Source organism: Pecten maximus, chromosome 16 (genome assembly GCF_902652985.1).
Source record: "Pecten maximus chromosome 16, xPecMax1.1, whole genome shotgun sequence".
Classification (NCBI taxonomy): Eukaryota; Metazoa; Mollusca; class Bivalvia; order Pectinida; family Pectinidae; genus Pecten; species Pecten maximus.
The window spans coordinates 7,990,247-8,016,662 of record NC_047030.1 but is presented as its reverse complement, the minus strand read 5'-3'; the positions used below and the strand labels follow the sequence as shown (position 1 = coordinate 8,016,662).

At 35.6% G+C, this 26,416-nt stretch overlaps 1 protein-coding gene across 1 annotated transcript; it reads right to left on the bottom strand.

Annotated features, from left to right (window-relative positions):
• Positions 1-1,529: 1,529 nt before the first annotated feature.
• On the bottom strand, positions 1,530-26,314 carry LOC117345190 (GMP synthase [glutamine-hydrolyzing]-like). The gene is made up of 16 exons (XM_033908195.1): positions 26,224-26,314; positions 24,147-24,244; positions 22,295-22,386; positions 21,746-21,860; positions 21,195-21,292; positions 20,801-20,904; positions 20,224-20,417; positions 18,626-18,791; positions 16,446-16,597; positions 15,808-15,868; positions 14,043-14,261; positions 13,477-13,592; positions 13,146-13,271; positions 12,252-12,367; positions 4,797-5,100; positions 1,530-3,027 (listed from the first exon to the last, which is right to left on the bottom strand). The coding sequence occupies exons 2-16, from the start codon at positions 24,234-24,236 to the stop codon at positions 2,926-2,928; spliced, it is 2,055 nt and encodes a 684-aa protein (XP_033764086.1). The 5' UTR covers positions 24,237-24,244; positions 26,224-26,314; the 3' UTR covers positions 1,530-2,925.
• Positions 26,315-26,416: the final 102 nt, after the last annotated feature.

Here is a 26,416-nt window from a genome sequence, read left to right as displayed (position 1 = left end):
ATACATATTACTGAACAGCTAGGCAATGGTATGTAAAATATCACAAAAGTCAGCTTCAATATAATAAGGTGAAATGGAGGAAAACATTTCTTTACACCATTGTATATACACCCTAGGAAGAGCTTGTCCTGTCAAATTGTCTAGTTTATCCAGCAGAGATATTCAATCATCTAAACTAGACTCAGCAAACCGATCATTTATACAACAAACGGCTATTATGACATATATACGTAATGAATGCAAGAATATGATTATTTACATCCAATATCATAAACACCTTTATAAGTATCAGACATCACATCCCTTAGGTAAGTCACATAAATTAATACACACATCACATAATCATACAACCATATACTTACATTTATACACATTACATTCTATACAAATAAATCAAATATCCACGCACAAATTGTGTTCATACGCGCATAAATCACATATCACAACACACAAATTGCATTCATACACACATAAATCACACATACAAACTTTCATCCTTGTACTCAATACATGCAGTCATACACACAACACATATTCACATGCAACACAAACATCCAAACACAAACCAGAACACTACGTCATAGCAGTAAAAATCCACAAATCACAGACAGCATGTCAAACCCCTAGGAATATATTTAATAAAAGAAGTAGGTTTTCTGTTGGCAAATTGTGTTATTATATGGCTATTTAAACTGAACAAATTGTTTGGACACAAAATTTGAAACTGACATACTTAGCTTACACCCTTGTACCTCGTAAGGGTTTGAATATCATAAACTCTTGTCATGTAAATGGTCTGTTCTGCTACATGACCATCAAAATGTATGGCACGTGTAGTTTTGTGATACGACACAACATCACGGCAGTAGAAAATGCACTCTCCAAGTCAAAGCAAGTCTTTTTTAATAATGGGAAAAAAAAAAAAATCTCATGAATACAAATTATGTGCTACTATGTCAAGTCTTAACTTGAGTTGATGTATTAAATAAAAAAAAATGATTACTGGCTAAATAATTTAATTAATTCCTGAAAGATACTCTATCAATAACATGATTTACAATGGAAATGCATACTGAATTAAGTGCATACAAAACAATTTGTTGGCTTCATGTACCCCACACTTAAAACTTGTGTTATCTAATTGTATGTAAAACTACAGCTGTGAACAAACCCACATACAGCAACTGTGATATCCACATTTTAAAACACTCAAAATATTAAAACTGAAAAAAATGAACACTTTTGACAGGAGAACTATCAACACAGGTCATCAATGAAAATATTACTGAATATATTGAAGTTTTGTCAGTTTACAAAAAACGTTTTGACCACATTTCAAATGAATCAAATATAACCATTATTGCAAGTTAATCTCAAATCTTTCATACATAAATAAGCCATCATACAAAATAATGTCAATCATGAAAATTCAGAAATAGTGAGCCTTGGTATATATACCAATGGTACACTCAAGAGAGGTTCAGGTAAAGTTTATAGTAAACCTTTATAAACTCAAGGTACACTCTAGAGATGTTCAGAGTGAAGTTTAATATTGAGCCTTTATATACCAAAGGTATACTCAAGAGATGTTCAGGTAAAGTTAAATATTGAGCCTTTATATACCCACAGTACATTCTAGAGACTTTCAGAGTGAAGTTTAATAGTGAGCCTTATACACCAAGGTACACTCTAGAGAGGTTCAGAGTGAAGCATAATAGTGAGCCTTATACATACCCAAGGTACACTCAAGAGAGGTTCAGGGTGAAGTTTATTAGTGAGCCTTTACATACCCAAGGTACACTCAAGAGAGGTTCAGAGTGAAGTTTATTAGTGAGCCTTTATATACCCAAGGTACACTCTAGAGAGGTTCAGGGTGAAGTTTATTAGTGAGCCTTTACATACCCAAGGTACACTCAAGAGAGGTTCAGGGTGAAGTTGATTAGTGAGCCTTTATATACCCAAGGTACACTCTAGAGAGGTTCAGAGTGAAGTTTATTAGTGAGCCTTTACATACCCACGGTACACTCAAGAGAGGTTCAGGGTGAAGTTTATTAGTGAGCCTTTACATACCCACGGTACACTCTAGAGAGGTTCAGGGTGAAGTTTATTAGTGAGCCTTTATATACCCAAGGTACACTATAGAGAGGTTCAGGTAAAGTTAAATAGTGAGCCTTTATATACCCAAGGTAAATTCTAGAGAGGTTCAGGTAAAGTTAAATAGTGAGCCTTTATATACCCAAGGTAAATTCTAGAGAGGTTCAGATTGAAGCGTAATAGTGAGCCTTTATACACCCATGGTACACTCTGAAGAGGTTCAGGGTGAAGTTTATTAGTGAGCCTTCATACAAGTCAAGTGAAGCTGATTTCAAGTTATTCTTCATGAAATTTACTATCCATATCAAGAAAATCATATAAAAAGTATCAAAATTTGTACAAAAATCATTAACACACATTCAACAGAACACATGGACACAATAAGCAGTAGCCACACCCTAACATTAACATATAAATTAACAAATCACAGTTGACGTAACTGGCCAGTCACTGGCCAGAAACCATTTTATACTATAATAAAGGTTGTCACATAATGCAATGGTTCATGTTTCACTAAAAACTTTGAAGCCAAAAGGATGTTTCTTTCGCAGAAAATATGAAACAGGTAATAATTTTTCCTGATGAATTTACATGAAACAGATTTTTTTTCAATGGATCTACTTTTAATTTTATTTTTCGACAGAAATAGCGAAAACTAGAAGTTCTTGAAAACATTAACCTTATCTGTATCCAATAAGTGCCTGACACCTGTCATCCATTGATGGAATCCATGTTTAACAACCCATCACAAAACTGTGTCCAGTGGATGTCAACACATGCCATGTCCTTGGATGAAGAGTACACATTACTGCAGTGCTAACGAGGCTATACTCATTCCCACTCGGTAGTTCCAGGGGGTTTAGACGTCATGTCGTACATCACACGAGAAATTCCAGGGACTGTTAAAACACTCTCCACAATCTTATCTATCACCTGGAAAATAGCAAATTCTAACATTACAATACAGTCAAACTTGTAATAGCGGACACCCTTATATAGCGGACACCTGTCCATAACGGACACTTCCAGGAATCCCCAATGAAAATCACTATATAAATATCATGTATATAGCGGACACCTTCCTAATGCGGACAGCGGACACTTATTTTTGTCCGTAAAGTGGTTTAAAATTCCGTATAACGGACACGTGAAACCATAGCTGTGTTGATATTTGTGTGTAAAACGTTTCTAAATAACAAGCAGAACCTTAATTACTCAATTCCCCTGGCAGCAATGCTACCTTGGGAAGCCACTTCATCAGTCAATTGTCCTGTTACCTGTAAGTTGCTGTAACAATGGGCAGTAATTACAAGAGAGTGACCGATCGCCATCGGCAGAGGTGTTTGTTTACTCAACCTCACCGGTGACAGCTAAGCTTAGCCATTCAACCATAGCCTAGACAACAAGAATGGTCGGGTGGTAATTAAATCATTATCAAGACCAACAAAAGAGGGACAAAGCAATAGTTATGTTTGTCATAATTGTTTTACTTACAAAATCAACCGTACGCAAATCTGACAGCACATGGTTGTCAGCCGCCATTTTCTCACACTCGGAACTCCTCGGAATATGACTACGTAACATATGAAGAACAGCTGAAGAGTTCCGAGTGTCTTTGTATACACTATACTAATTGACTGAACCAGAAAACGGTATTTATTAAATTAAATCCCTACATCGATTTCAGAAAATAGGTCTCAAATAAATGCTGAGGGATTATAATTATCAGAGGAAAATGCACTTTCATTTATAAAGAGTTAATTTTGTAATAGAAAAGATATTTCAAGCATATTTATTTTCCAAAATATTGAGGATTAATGAAAATTGTTTTACTATGATAAGAATTATCTTTACTTTTTTTACAATGTTGAGTATTTGTCTGAATAGATATTCAATATAGTATGATATTGGGAAGATCTTTTTAGAAACTATAGGCTTAATAAATTATTAAAAATATCAGCTCTAATTTTTGTGTCAGATGAATGATTGAAAATCAATTAAGCATTTATCTTTAATTATTTGTCTTTTATTCATTTGTTTAAGTGTTTAAATATAATAAATCAGGAGACATATAGTGTACTATGAACAGACTTTGGTTTGTTTCTTCCTTTATAAGGGACATAACTCGTTGAACCTCTATATAAAAGACACCTCTCTATAAAGGACACTTTTGCCTTGTCCCTTAGGTGTCCTTTATAGACAGGTTCGACTGTATAGTGAATCAATAATCAAAATTATCATACATTTAGTTCAATGAGCATGCCCACACTTTGTAACACAGGGTATTATTTTGTAACAATATACAGCCATCCAGTGCCAAAGTAACATGCATTTGTATCAAATTAAAATGCATAAATATGGAAATATTACAAGAAGTTTCAATCAGTCAAAATACTCTTTAAGAGTCCATAATTACTGTACATCATAGAAACAAATTCTTCTATAAAGATTTTGTTTAAAACCAAGTCGGAAGATCTCCAGACAAGATTAAATACAGCAACCAACATATGATGATGACTTCGTTAAATCAATATGCTGCTAAAGAACACATAACTACATATAATTATAGGATGACAAAGCCTGAAACATTGGTTAACTAAGAGAGATTTGAAAAAAATACAAGTTTATGTTTGATGGACGCACCTTTATGAAATAATTTTTACATCATATACAACAAATAAATACCGGCCGTTAACTATTACCTCCTCTGGTATATTTTTCCCAGGGACTGCAGCTACACCAGTCATGAAGTCGTTTGTGATGAATGTCCTTATAACAATTGACCTTTGACACGAGGGCTGGTGAAGCACAGGGTCACGATCGAAGTGTAAGGGAGTGATGACCACAGGCATCTGACTAAGTTTGCTGAAGGAATCCGTGTCCTGTAGGACTTTGGAGGCCATGTAGTCCGCCTGTCGTAGTGTACTGAGTACTCCTGCTGTCAGGAACGTCGGCGTCACATCCTCTAAACTGTACTTCACAGCACCACCAAACACATACACTACCCTAAAAATGAAACAAAAACATTGGAGTAACAGTACCTTAAGCTATATGCGAGTTAATTTTTGGTCACTGAACAATGAAAATTTGGCACAGTTTTTGAACTGGCCGAAAGTTGACTGTTCTGATGATTTGGCAAATGGTGTTACGGTCCTATATCGCATTGCTACTGGCGACACAAAATTGTTGCACCTGGAGCCTTTTGTTTATGTGGACAAACCGGTTTGTCAGTTTCTAAATGCAATATTTCAAACATATATCTGGACGGACCTGCAAATGTTAATTCAAACCTTGAAACAAAATAAAATCACCAGGTCTTTCTTTATTTCATAAACAAACAACACTGGTCCAACAGTTTTGACCACAACAATGAAAACTGCCCTGGTATCATTATTTATCACATAATTATTCAATAATTTATTATTATTTAAACCACTGTTTATATCAGATGGTAAGTTAATGAGGAAAGTAACATAGCATTTCACCATGCTGTCAGGACCGATGAATAACGATACTTGTCTTTCTTCATATAAGTAAACGAGAGTTATTACAAGTTACCTCCCCTTGCATGAAACCATGCAGCCAGTTTAAATAATGCAGAAATAGTTAAGAATACTCAATGATAAAGCAGGTCATTGTCTGTTTTTTTTAATGATTTATCTATCTCGAACAGGCGTCTTCAACCATATAATCAAAGTACTGAAAGTACTGTAGGAGGCGTTAGTCAGATGTAAAAGGAGATACATTTGTATTTGAAATAAAGCAAGAATACAAATTAAACTGATAACAACATGACTAAACCAAACCAACCGGACATAATGGTTTTCACAGTCCTGATGAATGTAATGGTTTAGACTGTTCCGATGTACATAATGGTTTTAACCATCTTAAAGTTTCAAACCTACTTCTAAAAGTAGTTAAACATTTCTTATCTCAATCAAACCTTTACTTAAGAAGTCAAACATTTTCATTTTTTTCAAATCAACTTCTACTTAGGTACATGTCATTAACATTCATACTTTAAACCATCTTTTATACTTAAGTAGTTCAAAATTTGCATTTATGTGTTTAAAACAAACATATTTTATAGGCCTGGGTATTAGAAAGGTCGAAACAATATGATACGCATTTTGATAAGTTATAACAATACACGATATGTATTGAAAATACAGGGAGTGTCTGCTACTTTTTTGTTGAAAGTGTGCAATGTCTTTCAATATCTTGTAAACAAAATTGTTTATTCCTTTCTATTTTGATCTTAGAATAATATCAAAATTAGATTGACGGCTTTTAAAAGTTATTACACTTTTTTTTCAACAATTCTCATTTTTAAGAACAATTATTTCAAAATTAGATATCAATTCCATCTATTTTAATAGATCCAATGTCAATATTAACAAGGGCCCAATGGGCCCAAATCGCTCACCTGCAATGCAGTGATCTTTTCATATATGGATCCTGCAGTTATTTGAAAGCATGCTGCAGGACCAATATAATGTCTCTCTGCACTTTGGCTTTTCACTAAAAGTCATTTAAAGATTTAAGCATACTTGATCGACGTGACCTTGAATGTGAGTCAGGGTCATTCATTTGAACAAAACTTGGTAGCCCTTCACCCCAGCATGCTACAGATCCAATATTAACTCCATGGGACTCTTGGTTATTGAGAAGAAGTCGTTTAAAGATTTTAGCCTTTTTGACTCCTGTGACCTTGAATGAAGGTCAAGATCATTCATTTGAACAAACTTGGTAGCCCTTTACCCCAGCATTTTACAGACCCAATATCAACTCCCTGTGACTCTTGGTTATTGAGAGGAAGTCGTTAAAAAGATTTTAGCCTTTTTGACTCCTGTGACCTTGAATGAAGGTCAAGGTCATTCATTTGAACAAACTTGAGAGCCCTTTACCCCAGCATGCTACAGGCCAAATATTAGGTCTCTGAGACTGTTGGTTATTGAGAAGAAGTCGTTTAAACAATTCAGCCTTTTTGACTCCTGTGACCTTGAATGAAGGTCAAGGTCATTCATTTGAACAAACTTGAGAGCCCTTTACCCCAGCATGCTACAGACCCAATATCAACTCCCTGGGACTCTTGGTTATTGAGAAGTCGTTTAAAGATTTTAGTCTTTTTGGCTCCTGTGACCTTGAATGAAGGTCAAGGTCATTCATTTTAACAAACTTGAGAGCCCTTCACCCCAGCATGCTACAGACCCAATATCAACTCCCTGGGGCTCTTGGTTATTGAGAAGAAGTCGTTTAAAGATTTTAGCCTTTTCGGCTCCTGTGACCTTGAATGAAGGTCAAGGTCATTCATTTGAACAAACTTGAGAGCCCTTTACCCCAGCATGCTACAGACCCAATATCAACTCCCTGGGACTCTTGGTTATTGAGAAGAAGTCGTTTAAAAAATTTAGCCTTTTTGACCCCTGTGACCTTGAATGAAGGTCAACATCATTCATTTGAACAAACTTGGTAGCCCTTCACCCCAGCATGCTACAGGCCCAATATTAGGTCTCTGGACCTTTTGGTTATTGAGAAGAAGTTGTTTGAATGGAAAAGTTGACGCTGGACGGCCGGACGGACGGACGACGCGCCACGGCATAAGCTCACTTGCCCTTCGGGCAGGTGAGCTAACAATAAACTGTGATTTGTAATTTGTTGCTTTTTAATTTACCACCAAGATGTAGATAATAGCCTAGTAGCTATAGGTACTGTATATAAATATACAGCGTTTTACATGCAAAATTTTGAAGAAAACTTTCATGATATAATTTGATATCAATTCAATATGATTGTATAAGTCCCTTGGGGTGGGGAAAGAACCCTGGGCCTATTTTTACATCAGGATTGTGTTCATCTCTTGGTGTCCAGCCAATTTGGAGTTGGGATCTGAATGGTTTCACAGATAAAACAAGAGGCCCAGAGGGCCTGTATCGCTCACCTGGTTTTATGAGATATGAAACAAGAATGATGCTTAAGTTTATTTGTCGCTGGTATTTCTATGTCAATATATCATAAGCATTTTATATGGGTACATGTACATTGGTTTATTGTTATTCTAAAAATGTCAATTTAGCGAAATTAACCTCTTTTGGTCCAATCCTTCAGCCCCCGGAGGTTAACCCCAACATTCGTACAATTTTGAATACCCACCCCATAACCATGCTACCATACAAATGTAGGTTTTATACCAAATTGTGCAATTAATCCATGAAATGAAATTGACTTTGGGTACAATCCCATAGGGATTGCTACCACACCAATGTGAGTTATATCCATGACTTAGTTTCAGAGAAACCAATTGACCCCTTTTGACCCTGCCTCCCTGGGAGTCAACCCCACCATTTTTACAATTTTGAATCCCTACCCAAAATGATGCTACCAGTCAAGTATGAGCTATATCGATTGCTTAGTTTCAGAGAAGAAGTTGTTTATGTCAATTAAGCCAAACTGACCCCTTTTGACCCAACAATTGAATTGCAATTTATGGATAATTTTTAATTTTGGCAAGAAAACATTCTTTAAAGGGCATGTCTGCATCATTTTTAATAATTTGCCCTTGAAACTTTGCACACACCTTCATAAGAGCCGGTTCTTTAAAATGTGAATGAAGGTCAAGGTCAGAGATAAACTCAATATTTGTAGCCAGTCACACATGTTACATGTATCTTTTTGCCAAATATCCAGCCTTCATGTGTATGTGCATGCAGTTTTGGGTCATTTTTTTAATTTTGGTAGGAATTTCTTTTTAAAAGTGCCATATCTGCGTCATTTTGATTATTTGACCTTGATACATTGCACACACCTTTAAAAGGGCTGATTCTTTAAAATGTGACCCAAATTAATAATTTTGAAAGAACTTATAATTTTTTTTCATCATTTGACCCCCGTGACCTTGAATGAAGGTCAAGGTCAAATATCAATATAACATTTGTAGCCAGCCATACGTTATCAATGCGCCAAACATCAAGCCTTCATGTGTATATAGATAAAAGAGCAGAAACCTTTATCCTGCAATTTTGGATTATTTTTTGATTTTGGCTGGAGAAAATAGCTTTATGATTCTTTTCCAAGTGCCATATCTTTCTGCCATATTTTTTATCTGATGATAATAAAATATGCACATTCTGTTTCAGTGGACTATGTTCTTTCATATGAAATGAAAAAAATAATCAATTTGAGATTTTTATTTTTGACATTCGAACCCATAACAAGTCGTTGGCCTTGACATTCTCTGACAATATGTCATTGAGAAAAGTGTGCCCTAACCACGTGCTAACCAATTTCCAATGAAAATGAAACAAATTATGCTAAAATATGTGTGATGAGTTTCCTATATAAACTATAGTAAAATGTCCTCTATCCAGGGAGAATGCGACACATAGGGGGCCATGAAATTAACAGTTTTGATAAAACAGCTTAAGAACCTTTTGTACACCATTCTGCGATATCTTGGTCTTAAGAAGACCGACGCATGACGACAGATCAAATTATAATGGTGTATATTATGAGCTGAATGTCAAAGGATTGTAAACTCTGTACAAATTGTATTATATTATCAGGCAGTCAGCCTAAATGTATGTTTCATATCTACCATATTAGAAGTTTGATGTTTTGTACGACATATATATATACTTAATTTTTACACATACATTAAAGGAGTTAGCTACTTTCATCAATTATTTTTAGTAAGATGTTTATTTTAGAGTTCACTAGGCCGGATGAAATATGATCATGAGCAATCAGTATGGTCAATATGAGATTTGATAAAATGCCTCTCGTAGGTCAACTCAACTTCTTTTTGTAGGAGTCAATATTATATGTACGAGAATTAAACTCTCGCGATGTCTGTTGCACATAAGAACAAAGAAATACATTATCACTTAAGCCGAAAAAATTCACACTTAAGTAGCAATAACACATAATAGTCAAAAACCCTAATATATGTGATCAGTGATTATAAGAAACAGTACTTATAAGCATTTTTGGCAATTTATCCTGAAACAGCCTTCCATATTTGACATCCCACAGATTGTTGCTTGTATATATATATAGTTTTAAAGGTCAACATTGGAAAATACCTAAATGGTTATACATGAATTCATAATAAATAGAATTATTGACAAAAAAAGTTTCATTTATTTTCACACTTTCTGGAGACCGATAAGGAGATTGATGATTATTTTAAGGGATTTGTTCGTGACATGAAAATCAAACATTTTTAATTAAATTTTAAAAGCAAATATAGATTTATTTTGAAAGTTATGAGGAATATTGATATTTGAGAAAGTCTTATATTATATGGATTTGATATCGATTGCCAATAGATATACATGTATTGATCATTTTACATGAAAACAACAAAAAGTTGTACTAATAGGTTAAAATGCAATTGGTATACATTTTGTTAATCTACAATTACTTTGTATTGTTTAAATATTCTATGTAATACAAACATTTCACAGCTTGGTGCATACAAATGTATATATATATATTACATGAAAACATTTGAAAAGGTTGAATCGTGAGCTGAATAATATATAAATAAGACAAGCTGGTTCAATAATAATTTAGTATTTTCATATATATTCCGAGTGCGAGTAGCTACTGCAGTAAATCTTATCACAAAATTCCAGATTCTGTATATTGTCCCTGTCGGGGAAGGTATAGCACAAATGAACACCACGACAGATATGTGCCAGTTTTCTTAGTTTTAAAAAATAAACGATCGAATTCCATCACCACGTGCACGTAGATCTATTGATTCATGGATTTGAAACACAGGGACTTCGATCAGTTATCGCAGTAATCCGAAGGGTTCTGGTGTTGATATCGCCTTAAAAGCTGATTAAAGTCTGCATATAGTATATAGCAAGATCGTCAGAAAATTCGGACTATAATCGCAGTAGATATTGTGATTTTGTGGTCTGGCCAGGCTTGAACAACTTATCGTAAACAGTTTCGTCCTAAATAAACAAACACTTATTTCAGTGGGTCAACAAACAGATTTAAACTTTGTAAGCAACTTGCCTTTAATTCATGTTGATAGATATTAATTTCTAGCGACAAACATCACACTTTGATGCTTCGTGTGAAGCCCGTGTCCACGTGCCTCCATTTTCGCTCACGTAAACAGACAGAACACGTGATCGCAACATATCGGACCAAATCTCATAAAATAAATAAAGAAAAAACTACCAAGTTGTAAACAAAAGAAATGTTGTTAGCCAAAACCTGGTGGGTGATATGAAAATCGGGAATTTGTTTGCGCTTGGTTGTTATGTCATCTTTATTTCTTGTAGTTAAACAAGTGTCCTTTGTAAGGTAACGCCAGAATCTCGCAGTTATCTCCCTTCAAACAGTATTTTCAATATAGATTTGCAAAAATCGATGCAGGTGTAGATATTTACAAGACATTATTCTTAGTGTTTATTCAAAATAGTTCCTGAAATGTTCACAACATTATCAGCATATAGTTAATACATTTCTGTGCACATCTACTTTGAATGACGGACTACAATGACGTACGTGCCTCATACTTGGAACTAATTATAAGCGAATCATTACCCCTAGTTACAGAAATTACCACCAGAGGTCTCAAATTCCAAGCTTCCGCCGAAGAGAAATTTATACTGAATATACCTTTTTTCATGTAATAGCACTTTATTTGTAGTCTTGATAAATTTATATATAGTTCAACTGCATCATATATGAACCGAAAGAAACTACAAAATGAACTGTGAAAGGAAATATAACGAAAACGAAAGTGAGAGATTGTGACGTCACAACTCGTAGGTGATTGTAATATGGCAGGCGTAAACGCCTCCATAAAAACATCAATCTTATTATGAATTTTTCAAACCAATACTCTGTGGGAGGAGATTGATTGAGTTTTTTTTGTTTTGTTTTTGTGAAAAATTATTCTGTCCCATCCTGAACACATCAGGATTTATCCCAGAAATAATCAATACTTGATTCTCCTATGAGTTCCGAATGATTTGGTCCTCACCGAGATGGCAATGACTAATATAGGTGGAACAGCACCAAATAAGCATGTTGCTTGTCCTCTGAAAGGCCAAAAGGCCGTAATAAAGCTAGTGTTTGCTCCTAAAAATGCCACTTCAATCATATCTATATATGAGAAAGGTCACATTTACCTGTTAATATTATGGCAGATCCTTGGGATGACCTTTGCCAGGATCATCAAATTTTTCCAGTTAGGTTTGCCTGGACCAGACAGTGCTGCTACGTAACTGTAACTCCTACAGTCTCCCTGAAAGTAATCATCACAATGTCAGATTTGATTGTCAAAAATATCAGTTATCACAAGTCTCTTTGTGTCTTTCTTAGTAAGATTTGATGGTCACACATTTGTAGCCTCAATATTCCCTCAATATCTCTAAGATAAGTCTGATGTCACCTCAAAACTCCCTCAATCTCAAATAGTTACATTTAGTATTCAAACACATCAGTTAGATCAAGATGCAGATGTGATATTGGTCAGTAATGGCTCATGTTCAGGTGACCTTTCAACCAACCAACCAAAATGCGACTAGCAAAATTTCTCCTCATCAACTTCAATGGTCACCAACAGATCTTTAAAACGTAATGTATAGCAATGTTCTGTATTTTAAACTGATTCACTCAAGTCTTCCTAAATTTCCCTTAGTCAAGCTTGGCAGTGTGGCACTCAGGATTTAACCTGGACCCCAACAGATTTGATTGGCAGCAGTGTGGCAGTCTGGACCTTACCTGGACACAGACAGATTTGATTGACAGCAGTGTGGCAGTCTGGACCTTACCTGGACACAGACAGATTTGATGGGCAGCAGTGTGGCAGTCTGGACCTTACCTGGACACAGACAGATTTGATGGGCAGCAGTGTGGCAGTCTGGACCTTACCTGGACACAGACAGATTTGATGGACAGCAGTATGGCACTCTGGACCTTACCTGGACACCAACATTTTGATTGGCAGCAGTGTGGCAGTCTGGACCTTACCTGGACACAGACAGATTTGATTGACAGCAGTGTGGCACTCTGGACCTTACCTGGACACCAACAGTTTTGATGGGCAGCAGTGTGGCACTAAGGTTATCAGATTTACTAATGGACAATAAATTCTCCTGATCCTCATCGGACATCCCATTCTGTAGCGCCATCAACAGCTTGTGGGGCTGTAAATCATTTACAGGATAGCAAAAAATAAGTAAATCATATTGGGTGTAAATAAAGAAATTATACTAAATGATGAATGTCACTTTTTTTAAACAAGTCAATTTTTCAACTAGGCAATTTCATTTGAGAAACTTTTAATCATAAGATGAACAGGACTATTCTGCAAATCAAAGTCCTCCATCGTACATGAAAAAAATGTCTTACTGTTTTCATGGCATCAACATAGTTTACAATGAATCTCAACTTGACACTCGTCTCGGCAAAGTCTTTACACATGTAAGGTTCCTCTGCACATATCACACGAATCGCAAGGCCCGGTCCTGTAACAAACATTCACGTCTTGACACTGGTTCTAGAAAAATGTTTTCTAGATTTTGTAAACTCATTGGTACCAATCCACATCATCAGTTGTGTTTTTGAGTGGAAAGGCAGTCATTATATACCACCTCGCCAGTAAGAAATGGCCACCTTTCAACCCAAAACACAACCGAGTGATGATGTAGATTGGTAACCCTGTAACTCTAATATTTATATCAAAATTTCAGTAACTTTTAGGATGCTGCACACATATAATTCCATATAAAAGTTTAAACTATGTTTAAAATTCAAAGGATACTCAAAAGTGTATTTTTTTTTCTGAATAAAATAACAAAAATTGGTCATTATTCTGGGTTCAGAAATTTCTTCTCCAGTTTCATGAATATTTTACAAATACGAAAGAAATTGTGGCTAGAATTGGCTGTTATATAAACAACATCCGACGTACTCACCAGGAAAAGGGTGTCTGTTGACTAGTTCTGTGGGTAGACCAAGGTCACGCCCTATCTGACGCACCTCGTCCTTATGGAAGTCTTTGAGGGGTTCTACAACACGCCCCTGTCTCCGTAACTCTCGGACTAGCTCTGTGTCGTTGTGATGGGTTTTTATGGCATCTGCTTTTCCACTGGCTAACTCGGACGCACTCTCTATAAGGTCTGGTCTTAGTGTTCCTTTAACAGGACAAAATCAAATATCTATTTCAAAAGGAAACTAGAGTACTAGAGTTAATAGGTCCTCCTATACGGGTGACCTCTAACCCTTTATCCTTGACCTATGACAACACCAGAATGAGATCTGGTGTAGAACTTGATGATTAATACTTTGGTGTAAATATATATGGAATCTGTGGAGGGGATCTAAAGATAGGCCACGGCTTTGGATCGGGATGGGATGGACATGGGCAATACTTTATGCTCCACAGATGTTAGGGGCAAAAAAAAGGAATAAATGTGGAAGGTAAAACTTCACAAAATGTTCAACTATGATAACTGCACAAGTACACTGATTCACAATTTATTTTTTCCAATGGGTTCCACTTCAGCTTCTACTTTTTATTCATCATCATAAAGCCATCCTTTGGAGGTAGGGCAATCTCCTTAAAACAGACTATTTTATTGGGTAGAAAAGAAATTTGTGAATACATCTGAATGTCATCACCATTTATGGAAATATAGTCCCACCTATAAGGCCTATAACCTAAAAGATAATGTCAGACAGGCACAGATCAGAATGGAAGCTGGTGATAGGAATTTTGGCAGACAAAAGTATGGGTCCAGTCATGACTGTTCAAAGTTTAATGGCAGCAAACAAAACTGCTAATTTTCGACAAACCTGTAAAATGAAGTTTTTGTTTATCGTTTTATATATGACAGTTGACTCTTTAAGTGTGCATTTACAGATAGATCTATATGTTATATTATCCATTTGTGTGGTCTGGACAGTTCAAACCAGGTTAAGTTTTCACGACTGTGTGGTCTGGACAGTTCAAACCAGGTTTAGTTTTCACGGCTATGTGTGGTCTGGACAGTTCAAACCAGGTTAAGTTTTCACGACTGTGTGGTCTGGACAGTTCAAACCTGATTAAGTTTGTACGGCTATGTGTGGTCTGGACAGTTCAAACCTGGTTAAGTTTTCACGACTGTGTGGTCTGGACAGTTCAAACCTGATTAAGTTTGTACGGCTATGTGTGGTCTGGACAGTTCAAACCAGGTTTAGTTTTCACGGCTATGTGTGGTCTGGACAGTTCAAACCAGGTTAAGTTTTCACGACTGTGTGGTCTGGACAGTTCAAACCAGGTTTAGTTTTCACGGCTATGTGTGGTCTGGACAGTTCAAACCAGGTTAAGTTTTCACGACTGTGTGGTCTGGACAGTTCAAACCTGATTAAGTTTGTACGGCTATGTGTGGTCTGGACAGTTCAAACCTGGTTAAGTTTTCATGGCTATGTGTGGTCTGGACAGTTCAAACCTGGTTAAGTTTTCATGGCTATGTGTGGTCTGGACAGTTCAAACCTGGTTTAGTTTTCACGGCTATGTGTGGTCTGGACAGTTCAAACCAGGTTAAGTTTTCACGGCTATGTGTGGTCTGGACAGTTCAAACCAGGTTAAGTTTTCATGGCTATGTGTGGTCTGGACAGCTCAAACCAGGTTGAGTTTTCATGGCTATGTGTGGTCTGAACAGCTCAAACGAAAGCAGACATAACAATTACAATACTTACCTTGACCTAGATAAACATCCTCTGGTTTGAGATTGAGTTCCTCTATCACATCGTTGGCTACCTAAAAAGTGGGACATCATTAATTAATCATATAACTATTAATAAACATACATCATCAAATATTTTATCACTAATGACCACACCCTAACACTAAACATTAACAGACTGTGTGTATATCCAATTGACTTCTTCACAGGATCTTCCATAACCTCATTTACCTCTCATTTAGATACACATATGTATGTGAATCATATATGCTCCTGAATCTGCCTTGATGGAAATGGAATTAAATACAAAATTTTGTCAAAGACCAAAAAAGGAACAATTTGAAGAAAAAATAAAATAAAAAAAAAATGCTGACCAGAATGAACTTTCCTGTAAAACATGAAGATATTTAGAAACTGATGACCCAAAAGAGAGGGAAAAAAAAGGTTTGGCCTCAAAAGAATATCTCAATAGGCTATCATAATTGATGACTGCATAAATAACTCTAAAAAATTAGATAACATTTTATATATCTAACCATTTCATGGCAAGGCAAGATTCTGTAAACTTTTCTACATATGCAGCCTTGCAGGATTTTTTAAAGTTAAAATGCTTCAGTTAGTTATTATTATTAAGAAGTTAATGACTTTTACCCGCATGAATGTGTCACCAATGATTTTACGCTTATCCTCAGGGTGAATGGTGGTGTTCAGAGTGTCCGTCTTTCTCTTTCTAGAGTTAGGGTCAGATTTGTCTATATGTATAGATGTGGATCCATTGTAGAAAGTGTGTGCTGCACGTATCACTGTCAATAAAAAAAGTAAAATATAGGTCAATGTCAATTATTTTCTTATCATGAATGTTATTATTTTAAAGCTGTGTTTGACTTGTTTGTGTTGAACAGCCAATTTAAAGAAATGACGACATTACATCTGTTGAATCTTGTTATCATGATACAATACGTACATATGAATGGCCAACATCACGATACAAACTAAGTAGATAGAAGTGTGATTTAAAGGACCGTAATTGCCATATCGTACATGCCCGTTACGATCATAACTCTAGTCATAGAAATGGTGACAGTTCACCATCAAAAAAACTTCTATCACATTTCCATAGGTAATGAATAATAACTCATTTAACTCTTAGCTGTTAGTCCAACAATGGTGAGGAAGTTGAAAAGACCTAGGGCCTTTTTTATTGGTGAGCCTCTGTTTACCTTTGACTGTTGTAATGACACTTAGTCCCATCCTAGAGAGGGACTGTTGTAATGACAAGCCTCTGTTTACCTTTGACTGTTGTAATGACAAGCCTCTGTTTACCTTTGACTGTTGTAATGACAAGCCTCTGTTTACCTTTGACTGTTGTAATGACAAGTCTCTGTTTACCTTTGACTGTTGTAATGACAAGTCTCTGTTTACCTTTGACTGTTGTAATGACAAGCCTCTGTTTACCTTTGACTGTTGTAATGACAAGTCTCTGTTTACCTTTGACTGTTGTAATGACAAGTCTCTGTTTACCTTTGACTGTTGTAATGACAAGTCTCTGTTTACCTTTGACTGTTGTAATGACAAGCCTCTGTTTACCTTTGACTGTTGTAATGACAAGCCTCTGTTTACCTTTGACTGTTGTAATGACAAGTCTCTGTTTACCTTTGACTGTTGTAATACAAGCCTCTGTTTACCTTTGACTGTTGTAATGACAAGCCTCTGTTTACCTTTGACTGTTGTAATGACAAGCCTCTGTTTACCTTTGACTGTTGAATGACAAGCCTCTGTTTACCTTTGACACTTAGTCCCATCCTAGTGAGGGACTGTTGTAATGACAAGCCTCTGTTTACCTTTGACATTTAGTCCCATCCTAGAGAGGGACTATTGTAATGACAAGCCTCTGTTTACCTTTGACATTTAGTCCCATCCTAGTGAGGGACTGTTGTAATGACAAGCCTCTGTTTACCTTTGACACTTAGTCCCATCCTAGAGAGGGACTGTTGTAATGACAAGCCTCTGTTTACCTTTGACACTTAGTCCCATCCTAGAGAGGGACTGTTGTAATGACAAGCCCCTGTTTACCTTTGACACTTAGTCCCATCCTGGTGAGGGACTGTTGTAATGACAAGTCTCTGTTTACCTTTGACTGTTGTAATGACAAGTCTCTGTTTACCTTTGACTGTTGTAATACAAGCCTCTGTTTACCTTTGACACTTAGTCCCATCCAGTGAGGGACTGTTGTAATGACAAGCCTCTGTTTACCTTTGACATTTAGTCCCATCCTAGAGAGGGACTATTGTAATGACAAGCCTCTGTTTACCTTTGACATTTAGTCCCATCCTAGTGAGGGACTGTTGTAATGACAAGCCTCTGTTTACCTTTGACATTTAGTCCCATCCTAGAGAGGGACTATTGTAATGACAAGCCTCTGTTTACCTTTGACATTTAGTCCCATCCTAGTGAGGGACTATTGTAATGACAAGCCTTTGTTTACCTTTGACACTAAATCCCATCCTATTGAGGGACTATTGTAATGACAAGCCTCTGTTTACCTTTGACACTTAGTCCCATCCTGGTGAGGGACTATTGTAATGACAAGCCTCTGTTTACCTTTGACATTTAGTCCCATCCTAGTGAGGGACTATTGTAATGACAAGCCTCTGTTTACCTTTGACACTAAATACCATCCTAGAGAGGGACTGTTGTAATGACAAGCCTGTTTACCTTTGACACTTAGTCCCATCCTAGTGAGGGACTATTGTAATGACAAGCCTCTGTTTACCTTTGACACTAAATCCCATCCTAGAGAGGGACTATTGTAATGACAAGCCTCTGTTTACCTTTGACACTTAATCCCATCCTAGTGAGGGACTGTTCTACTGAGGAACTCTCATTTTTCCTCATGAAGCCATTGTCTATGTGAACAGCGATGACCTGCTCCTCCTTTAAAGCTTTGTGTAGTAGAGCTGCACAAACCGTGGAATCCACACCACCACTCAGTAACATCTACAAACACAAAACACCAGTTATCTACCTCCAAAACTGAAAATATACACTATATCAGATATCAATTTACAAACACAAAACACCAGTTATCTACCTCAAAAACTGAAAATATACACTATATCAGGTATCAATTTACAAACACAAAACACCAGTTATGTACCTCAAAAACTGAAAATACTCACTATAATATATCAATCTACACACACAAACACCAGTTATCTACCTCAAAAACTGAAAATATATATACACTATATAGCAGATATCAATCAGAGGATGGTTGAATCAATACTGTGGATATACTACTACATTTTAACTAGGTCATTCATGAATGATTCTGTGACAGGTTACCCGTCAGAAAACATGGATTTTCTCAGGGTACTTCAGTTTCCTTACACTGAATTTTTATATAATTACTGCTATTTTTTCTAACTTTCGTATTTTGTGAAAAATTATCCCTATTTCAAGTATTTGTTTTATAAATACATTCATTTGAAATATTTATTTTATACTTGAGAAATTTCTCATATAATTGTACTGTAACCAATCAAATTACTTAATATAACATTACATGCTTTGCAAATCTGCTCCTCTTCAACTATTTCTAGAAACTGTAAACTTTACTGTCAGTGCATTAAGTTCAATTCTACCATGTTTGCTATGTAACGCTAGTTTTTATTGGTTTAAAACCATGTATTATTTTCCAATAACCCACGCTCGTGCCAATAATACACGGTCGTGAGTCATGGCTGTTACAATTTTAAATATCTAATATTCACCCGTTTCATAAAAGGTTACTATAGCCGAGTGGGCTAATGGGTTAGTCTTTCAATATATTTTTATCACGACGCTGAGTTCGAATCCTACGGAGGCCCCCCCCCCCCCTTTTTTTCCTTTTTTTTCTTCCTTTTTTTTTTATATCCTTTTTTTTTTAATTTTCAAAATCAATGCCATATGATAGATGTTCTTGATTATAGTACTGTATTGCCTGTATATTTCATCAACAAATAATGCAATACTCAAGAAATAAATTACAAGGTTTTCCCGGGGTTTCTTTGCCGTTTTTCTATTAGAAAGAGGTAGATCTCAGAACTAAACAGTACATGGTAGAATAGAAATAATCAACTTTGATTCGTGTATTGTTGCAGGATATACAACTCGGACTCGGATATTTTGCAATTTTAATTAATAACTCAGGCCTGCGGCCTTCGTTATTAATTTAATTGCAAAATATCCCGAGTCCTAGTTGTATATCCTGCAACAATACACGAATCGTCGTTAATTATTTCTTAAATATACAAAATAACGATCCAATTAGCAAGTCGAGACATGTGCTCTTAACACTGCCTTGATAACACCATTGCGGTGACAATACCCTATCCTTACCAGGACTTTGTGATCTTTGACCATTGCGGTGACAATACCCTATCCTTACCAGGACTTTGTGATCTTTGACAGTCTCTCTGATGTAGGCTATACAGGCATTCTCTCGACTGGCCATGGTGTAACTCGCCTCACATTTAACCACAGAGAAGAGAAAGTTCTGGAACATGGCCACACCATGTTCTGTAAGGTCAACTTCGGGATGGAACTGGACACCATACAACTTCTGTTTTTCATTGGATATCCCTGCAAAATGAAAAAAAAATAAAAATATTATATTTTCGCTTGAAACTGGAAATTTGAATTGAAATAAAATCAGTATTTTTCATTTAGGTGGTACTTCAAGTTTCTAATAAACAAGAATTTATGTGAAAATAAATACCGAAGGCACAGATAGGTAAACAATATTTTAGGAATCTGCTATCATTTCCCGTTGAGATAAAAAGATCATACATGTATTCCAAAATGAATTATGTGAAATAACAATTATAGCAACACAACTTCCAACAATAGAGTATATATGTTTGGCTTTGGTTTTGAATTGTTCTGCACTCTATCAACAGCTATGGCCATTTAAGGAAGGGAATATATAGGTACCCACACATTGTACGAGTCAAATTATACTCTACCTGCTATTAGACTGCCAGACTTTGCGATGACCTTGAACCCATCAGCGACCTTGTCTATGCTATCTCCATGTGTTAGAAGTACTGTCTGCTCCTTATTCAGTCCTCTGTGACCAAGAGAAAATCACATATATATAATGACATTTTCTAGTGACAAAAAGAAAATGAAGCTTTTAATTTTTACATAATTTTTCACTTAATGTCACAGAATTTCCTGTCCATTAATCAGAAACACAGCAAACTCACTACCATTATGTCCATATTACTACTGTCTCCCAAAAAATTACAAACTTCTCCGTATGCTGTGGTGCTACAATAGGTCTCAAGGAGTGAACACAAATAATCTTTAAAGGAACCATTTGCTTCAATTTTATTCCACCTGAAGCATCCAACTCACTTAAACAATGGAGACTTGTTTTCCACTGTGATATTAAATTGACCATCCTCACGAGCCTCCTTTTGAATGACGCTGCCACTGAATTCCTTGTTCAGCATCTGCGACAGCGAAAAATAATCAACATTGTAGGTATTATGTGGATAATCTGTTTTACGTTCACAAGTGTGATGAAGGTTATATACAAAGCTGCTGTAAACAGCATATAATACCAAACTACAGGAATAATTTGCATTATCAAAATATTCAACAGGTCAGGCTGTCCTGAATGGAAGCCCAGGAGCAGAGAAAATGATAAATGATATTTATTAAAAATAATGCAAGCGTACCAAGAGGAAGAATGATATATCATATGCCTATCCCATGCCAAGTTTAAATTAAATTGACCATTCTTGCATTAAAATGCATAAAGTATGAAAATTAAACGAGAATGAATTGCAGGTAAGTGAAGTAGAATTACATCCAGATAAAGTCTTGTCATGAAGAGATCAGTTAAAATCACAACTGAAATCAATTAGTCAGATAAAAAAATGCTGGAATAGGCAGTATTATACCTGCATGCCATAGCATATTCCCAGAACAGGTAATCCACATCGGAAAATGTCGGGGTCATAGCGTGGAGCATCCTCAGCATATACAGAATTGGGGCCTCCCGATATAATGATAGCCCTGAAGCATCAACAAACAGCATACAATTCTAGGTGACAAAGTGACATAGTCAGTATTCCATATCCAGTGTTACTTGTTTGTCAATGAATTTAAACTGTTTCTTCACTAAATTATTCTACAGGATTTTTTGTGAATTACATATTTTTTTTTTTTAAATTTGATTTTATCTTTAGTGATCCAACAAAGAAAATAGAAAAGTTGATATCCTAACTACTCATCAAAGTATATCCTCATGTTCTTGTTACTAAGTATAAAACCTTTCAAAACAGAAGAACTATGATAACCAATATCTGGTATTTGCAAACATGTGTTTAATTGTGATCATTACACAAGTTACCATAGATTTCCATACAAGAAAATGACAATAGTCTCTATATCAATTTATATATACACTAGTCTAGCTTTCATTTTAATTGTTATGCAATTTTATCCACCTGTATTTACGCTCTTTAATAGTAAATGCAGGAGTATCTAGTGGCAGGATATCTGTCTCCACGTTCAGTTCACGGACACGTCTGTCGATGACCTGTATATAGAAAAGTTTACACATCACAAGTTTATCACAGCAAAACATGAAACAAAGAGATTTTTACATAGATTGATAGCATTCATGTTTTTTATGTTACCATCAGCGCCCAGAGGTGCCATACAATGAATTCATAAAATGTTCAATTTAAAATATCTTGAAAACGATCGCTTTCTGTATAATTTGAGCCCCCGCCCCCCAACTTTAATCTTTCTTCAGGTACAAAAAAAACTGTGCAAATTACATGGGTTTTTATGGTACATACATACAAGGCCATCCATAGCTTTATTAAGTTACTATACACTTTGCAGAAAATGTTTTGAAATTCACTCAATTCACTAAATATCATTTAAATATTGTGTATTGTATCTTTCGTCGGTTAATTTCTTGTGTTAATAGGGTTATTGATTATATACAAATACTCAAAATGTAACATTTTTGCCATGCATGTCTTTTTGAAATGTTGTTTAACTGATGAGAACATACTTTCACAGAACAACATAATTTTTTGAAGGGATAACTCAGAGTGCAATGTTATGGAAATTTTTTTTTGAAAATAGATGGTCCATCCATTGAATACTCTTAAACTTCATTAGGAGGGGTCATTTTCATGAAAATTTGCAATTGTCACTGAGGGAGATTCCATTAAAATATCTACCTGACCCCAGGTCTCCAAAATAAATCACTTCTATCCATGGTTGGATTTCCTTCCTTCTACCTCTATTTAATTTATTAAATAATTCTATAGGTGGTATCCCCTAACAAAACCTGAAGTCCTGGGGTAGGATAGATGTTTTCCTGGAACAGCTCTGACTAATGGATGTCTGCAAGGTATTGCAAAGTTATAGTTTTTTTGATTTGCTTAAGCTTATTATAATTCAAGTCAAAAGAGTATTTGAGTTTTTTAATGGATGGCAGTGTATATAACAAATAAAATTAATCATTACTGCAGTAAGATAAATCATAGTTATTTAAAATATATTTATTGTAGTAACTTAACTCATTTTTCTTTAAATATTTCCAGTCCCAGTGATCATTTCAAAAGATTTATTCAAATTATTCTCACATGTATCAGCTGTCTAATTTAAGTATGATAGATCGATTGTTTATGCTGGTATCCTGCATGGCTTGATACACAACACCTGAATATATACATACTGAATATATTTTGAATAGTTCATATAAAACATATGGTGTGTACACACAATCTGTCATGACTGACTGATTTTTGTTTGTTTGTGAAATCCTAAAAAATTTGATACGACTGACTGATTTTTGCTTGTTTGTGAAATCCTAAAAAAATTGATAAGTTTTTTTTCAATATTAAGGGAAATAGACAAAATTTACAGAATTGCACCAATATAACAAACAGATATTTTTAAGGCGACAAAAACTAGTCTTCAGCTTCACCCTTGACTTTAAACAAGAGAGATTTAAAACGAGATATGTATGTAGACAGAGAATGTTCACTCTTGACATTTGATGGTGATAAAAAAATGTTATTAATAGACAACACAGCTTTTGCAGGTTATTCATATGCATCTAATTTGTGAACTTAGCATGCCAAGTCGAGATTTGGTATCCTACATGGTGAAAATAAGTGTAAATTTTAAGAGTGGTGATGTTTTTTGGCTTGTTCTCCACATTAATACACACCTGCCTGTATACATTTATATATCTGATGTTTCTCGGTCCCTTTCTGGGTCAGATCATCTGATGACCTAAAAACCACTGAACTGTATCCATAACCATATCCTTACCTTTCCGTACTGGGCTCCAGCATCAAGGATGACCACTTTATCCCCGTCCCCAGTCCCGTTTGCCTGCCCCACCGCTGACGACCCATTCATTGCAGATTCTGAAATATGCTGCATGCATTACCCCATATACTGCATAAATAAATACTGCCTGATAATATGTGATAGGTATCATCTAGCAGCAGATGTTACACATGAAAGTTATGACTAATGTATATATATCCAGTCAGCATAATTATGACAACATATAATTATTAGAAAGAAGACGTGAAAAATATCTATGTCTGTCTGGGGTTCAAACTTGTGACTTCCAGGTTCTTGCTTTCATATCTTAAAACATTTCCAGTTAAGAGCGAGACAGCCAGAAAAAAATGCATTGGAGATATAAACTGGATGTTCCAGTCCAAAACTGGAGGCTTGACAAATTAAGTGTTGTAGAAAGAACAGGGTTGAGGTGTCTGATTGTGCACATGACCACATGTACAGTTTTCAATAAAGTCACAATCACTCAGCTGATATATATATATAGGAGTGTAACAATATTCTGAGCCATGATAAATAACATATTGCAATATACCAGTCACATTATGATACATGATATATCTTTATAAATTATTTCAGTGCTGTTTCTGGGTATTTTGTGAAAAATCCAATTGCCAAAATTGGGAAAATTTTACATGTAAATAATGTTAAATATTTGCATTAAAAAATTATTTCATGAGTGACATGCTTTTAATTACCAGTTATAATGCAGTGTCCAATCCATCTTTACACACCTATTTTGACCCTTACAGTCCTTTCTTTGATCTATTGTGTACCTTCATCTCTTTACACAGACCTGTCCATCGGCAATACTTGTGACAGTCAACTTATCAATGTTGTGTTTGTGTTTCGATCGAAATGACATGTTAGTCGTCCATCATTCAATGTGACACATCTCTATATGAGAAAGCCTACACACCATATAATATCTTTCACAACCACCCATTTATTGTGAATCATGTTCACCAGACAGATTTTCAAATTACTTACACAGGGCTTTTTTCTCACTGGTTTGGGAAGGGGCCTTTTGGTCTCATTTTTGGAATAAAATTGGTGAATTAGGAAAGACTTTTTCAGGAGTTAACTCCAAAATTGGGGATATTGGCTTAAATATGAAATGATTTTATTTGGAAATGGGGCCTATTAACGGCCACAAGAAGCCATTAGAAAGATCCCAGTTACATATGTTGATATGCCTAAAATGGTTCTGTTGTAACTCCCATTGAGACTGACTTGACCCAGATATGAACCAGCTTATTAATTTGTATGGCGGGTGTTATAGATGATGCTACGGCTTACTTTAACAGAGCACATGGTCTTATTCTGCCTGTACGTGCACATGTGCGGGAGTTTGAAAATGGTTTTGTTGTCATGTCTGCATTCTTTGTTGTTTATAGACAATGTATTCACATGCATAGTGTTTTTATTCTTAATATAACCACACGTGCAATCTTTCTCATATATCACATCATTTGTAATGAACATCTGTATTATAACGATATTGCAACAAGTTAGTATAGATATAGGGTCAATATTCAATAATTTAGTGTATTACTAAAGTGTACAGCATTTATTCACATGCATGGTGGTTTTTATTTGTTATTACCACAGGAGTTCGTTACAAGAGTTATGATATATGAGATGGGTCACACTGTGTAATAACGATATTGCAACAAGAAGATACATGGTCAATATTCAATAATTTAGTATATATATATTGAGCATCCTTGTTGAAGTCGGCCAATGCCACGATAAGGTAGATCCATTCGATACCACGTTTGCAAAAATGAGAAGTAGTATATGTAACAGATTATTTATAAAACCTAAGCAAGCCCATGACACATTTGCCGATCGTCCGAGTCTAATGTTTTTACGAAACATGAAAGTGGTTGTTTACATTATCGATGTGTTTTTTTGCTGACTTGAGGATCAAAAAGCTGATTTCGTCTTGCGGGGAGACAAGCATATGTTTAATTTACAATTTAATTTTGCACATTCTAATCTTGCAAAGCGCTCGATCAGACATGGTATTACTCACATCAGATTTCAAAGCTGAATCAGATGTTGTGATATCTTCAGGTGTCCTTTCCGCAGTACAAAATGATTTTCGCGGAAGATTCACATGGACGCCTTCTACGCATGTGCGACATTCACTTCACACATTATTTTAAACTAAGAATCTGATTGGACAAAATGATTTACCACAACTGAATTGTTAAATTATTTTTGCT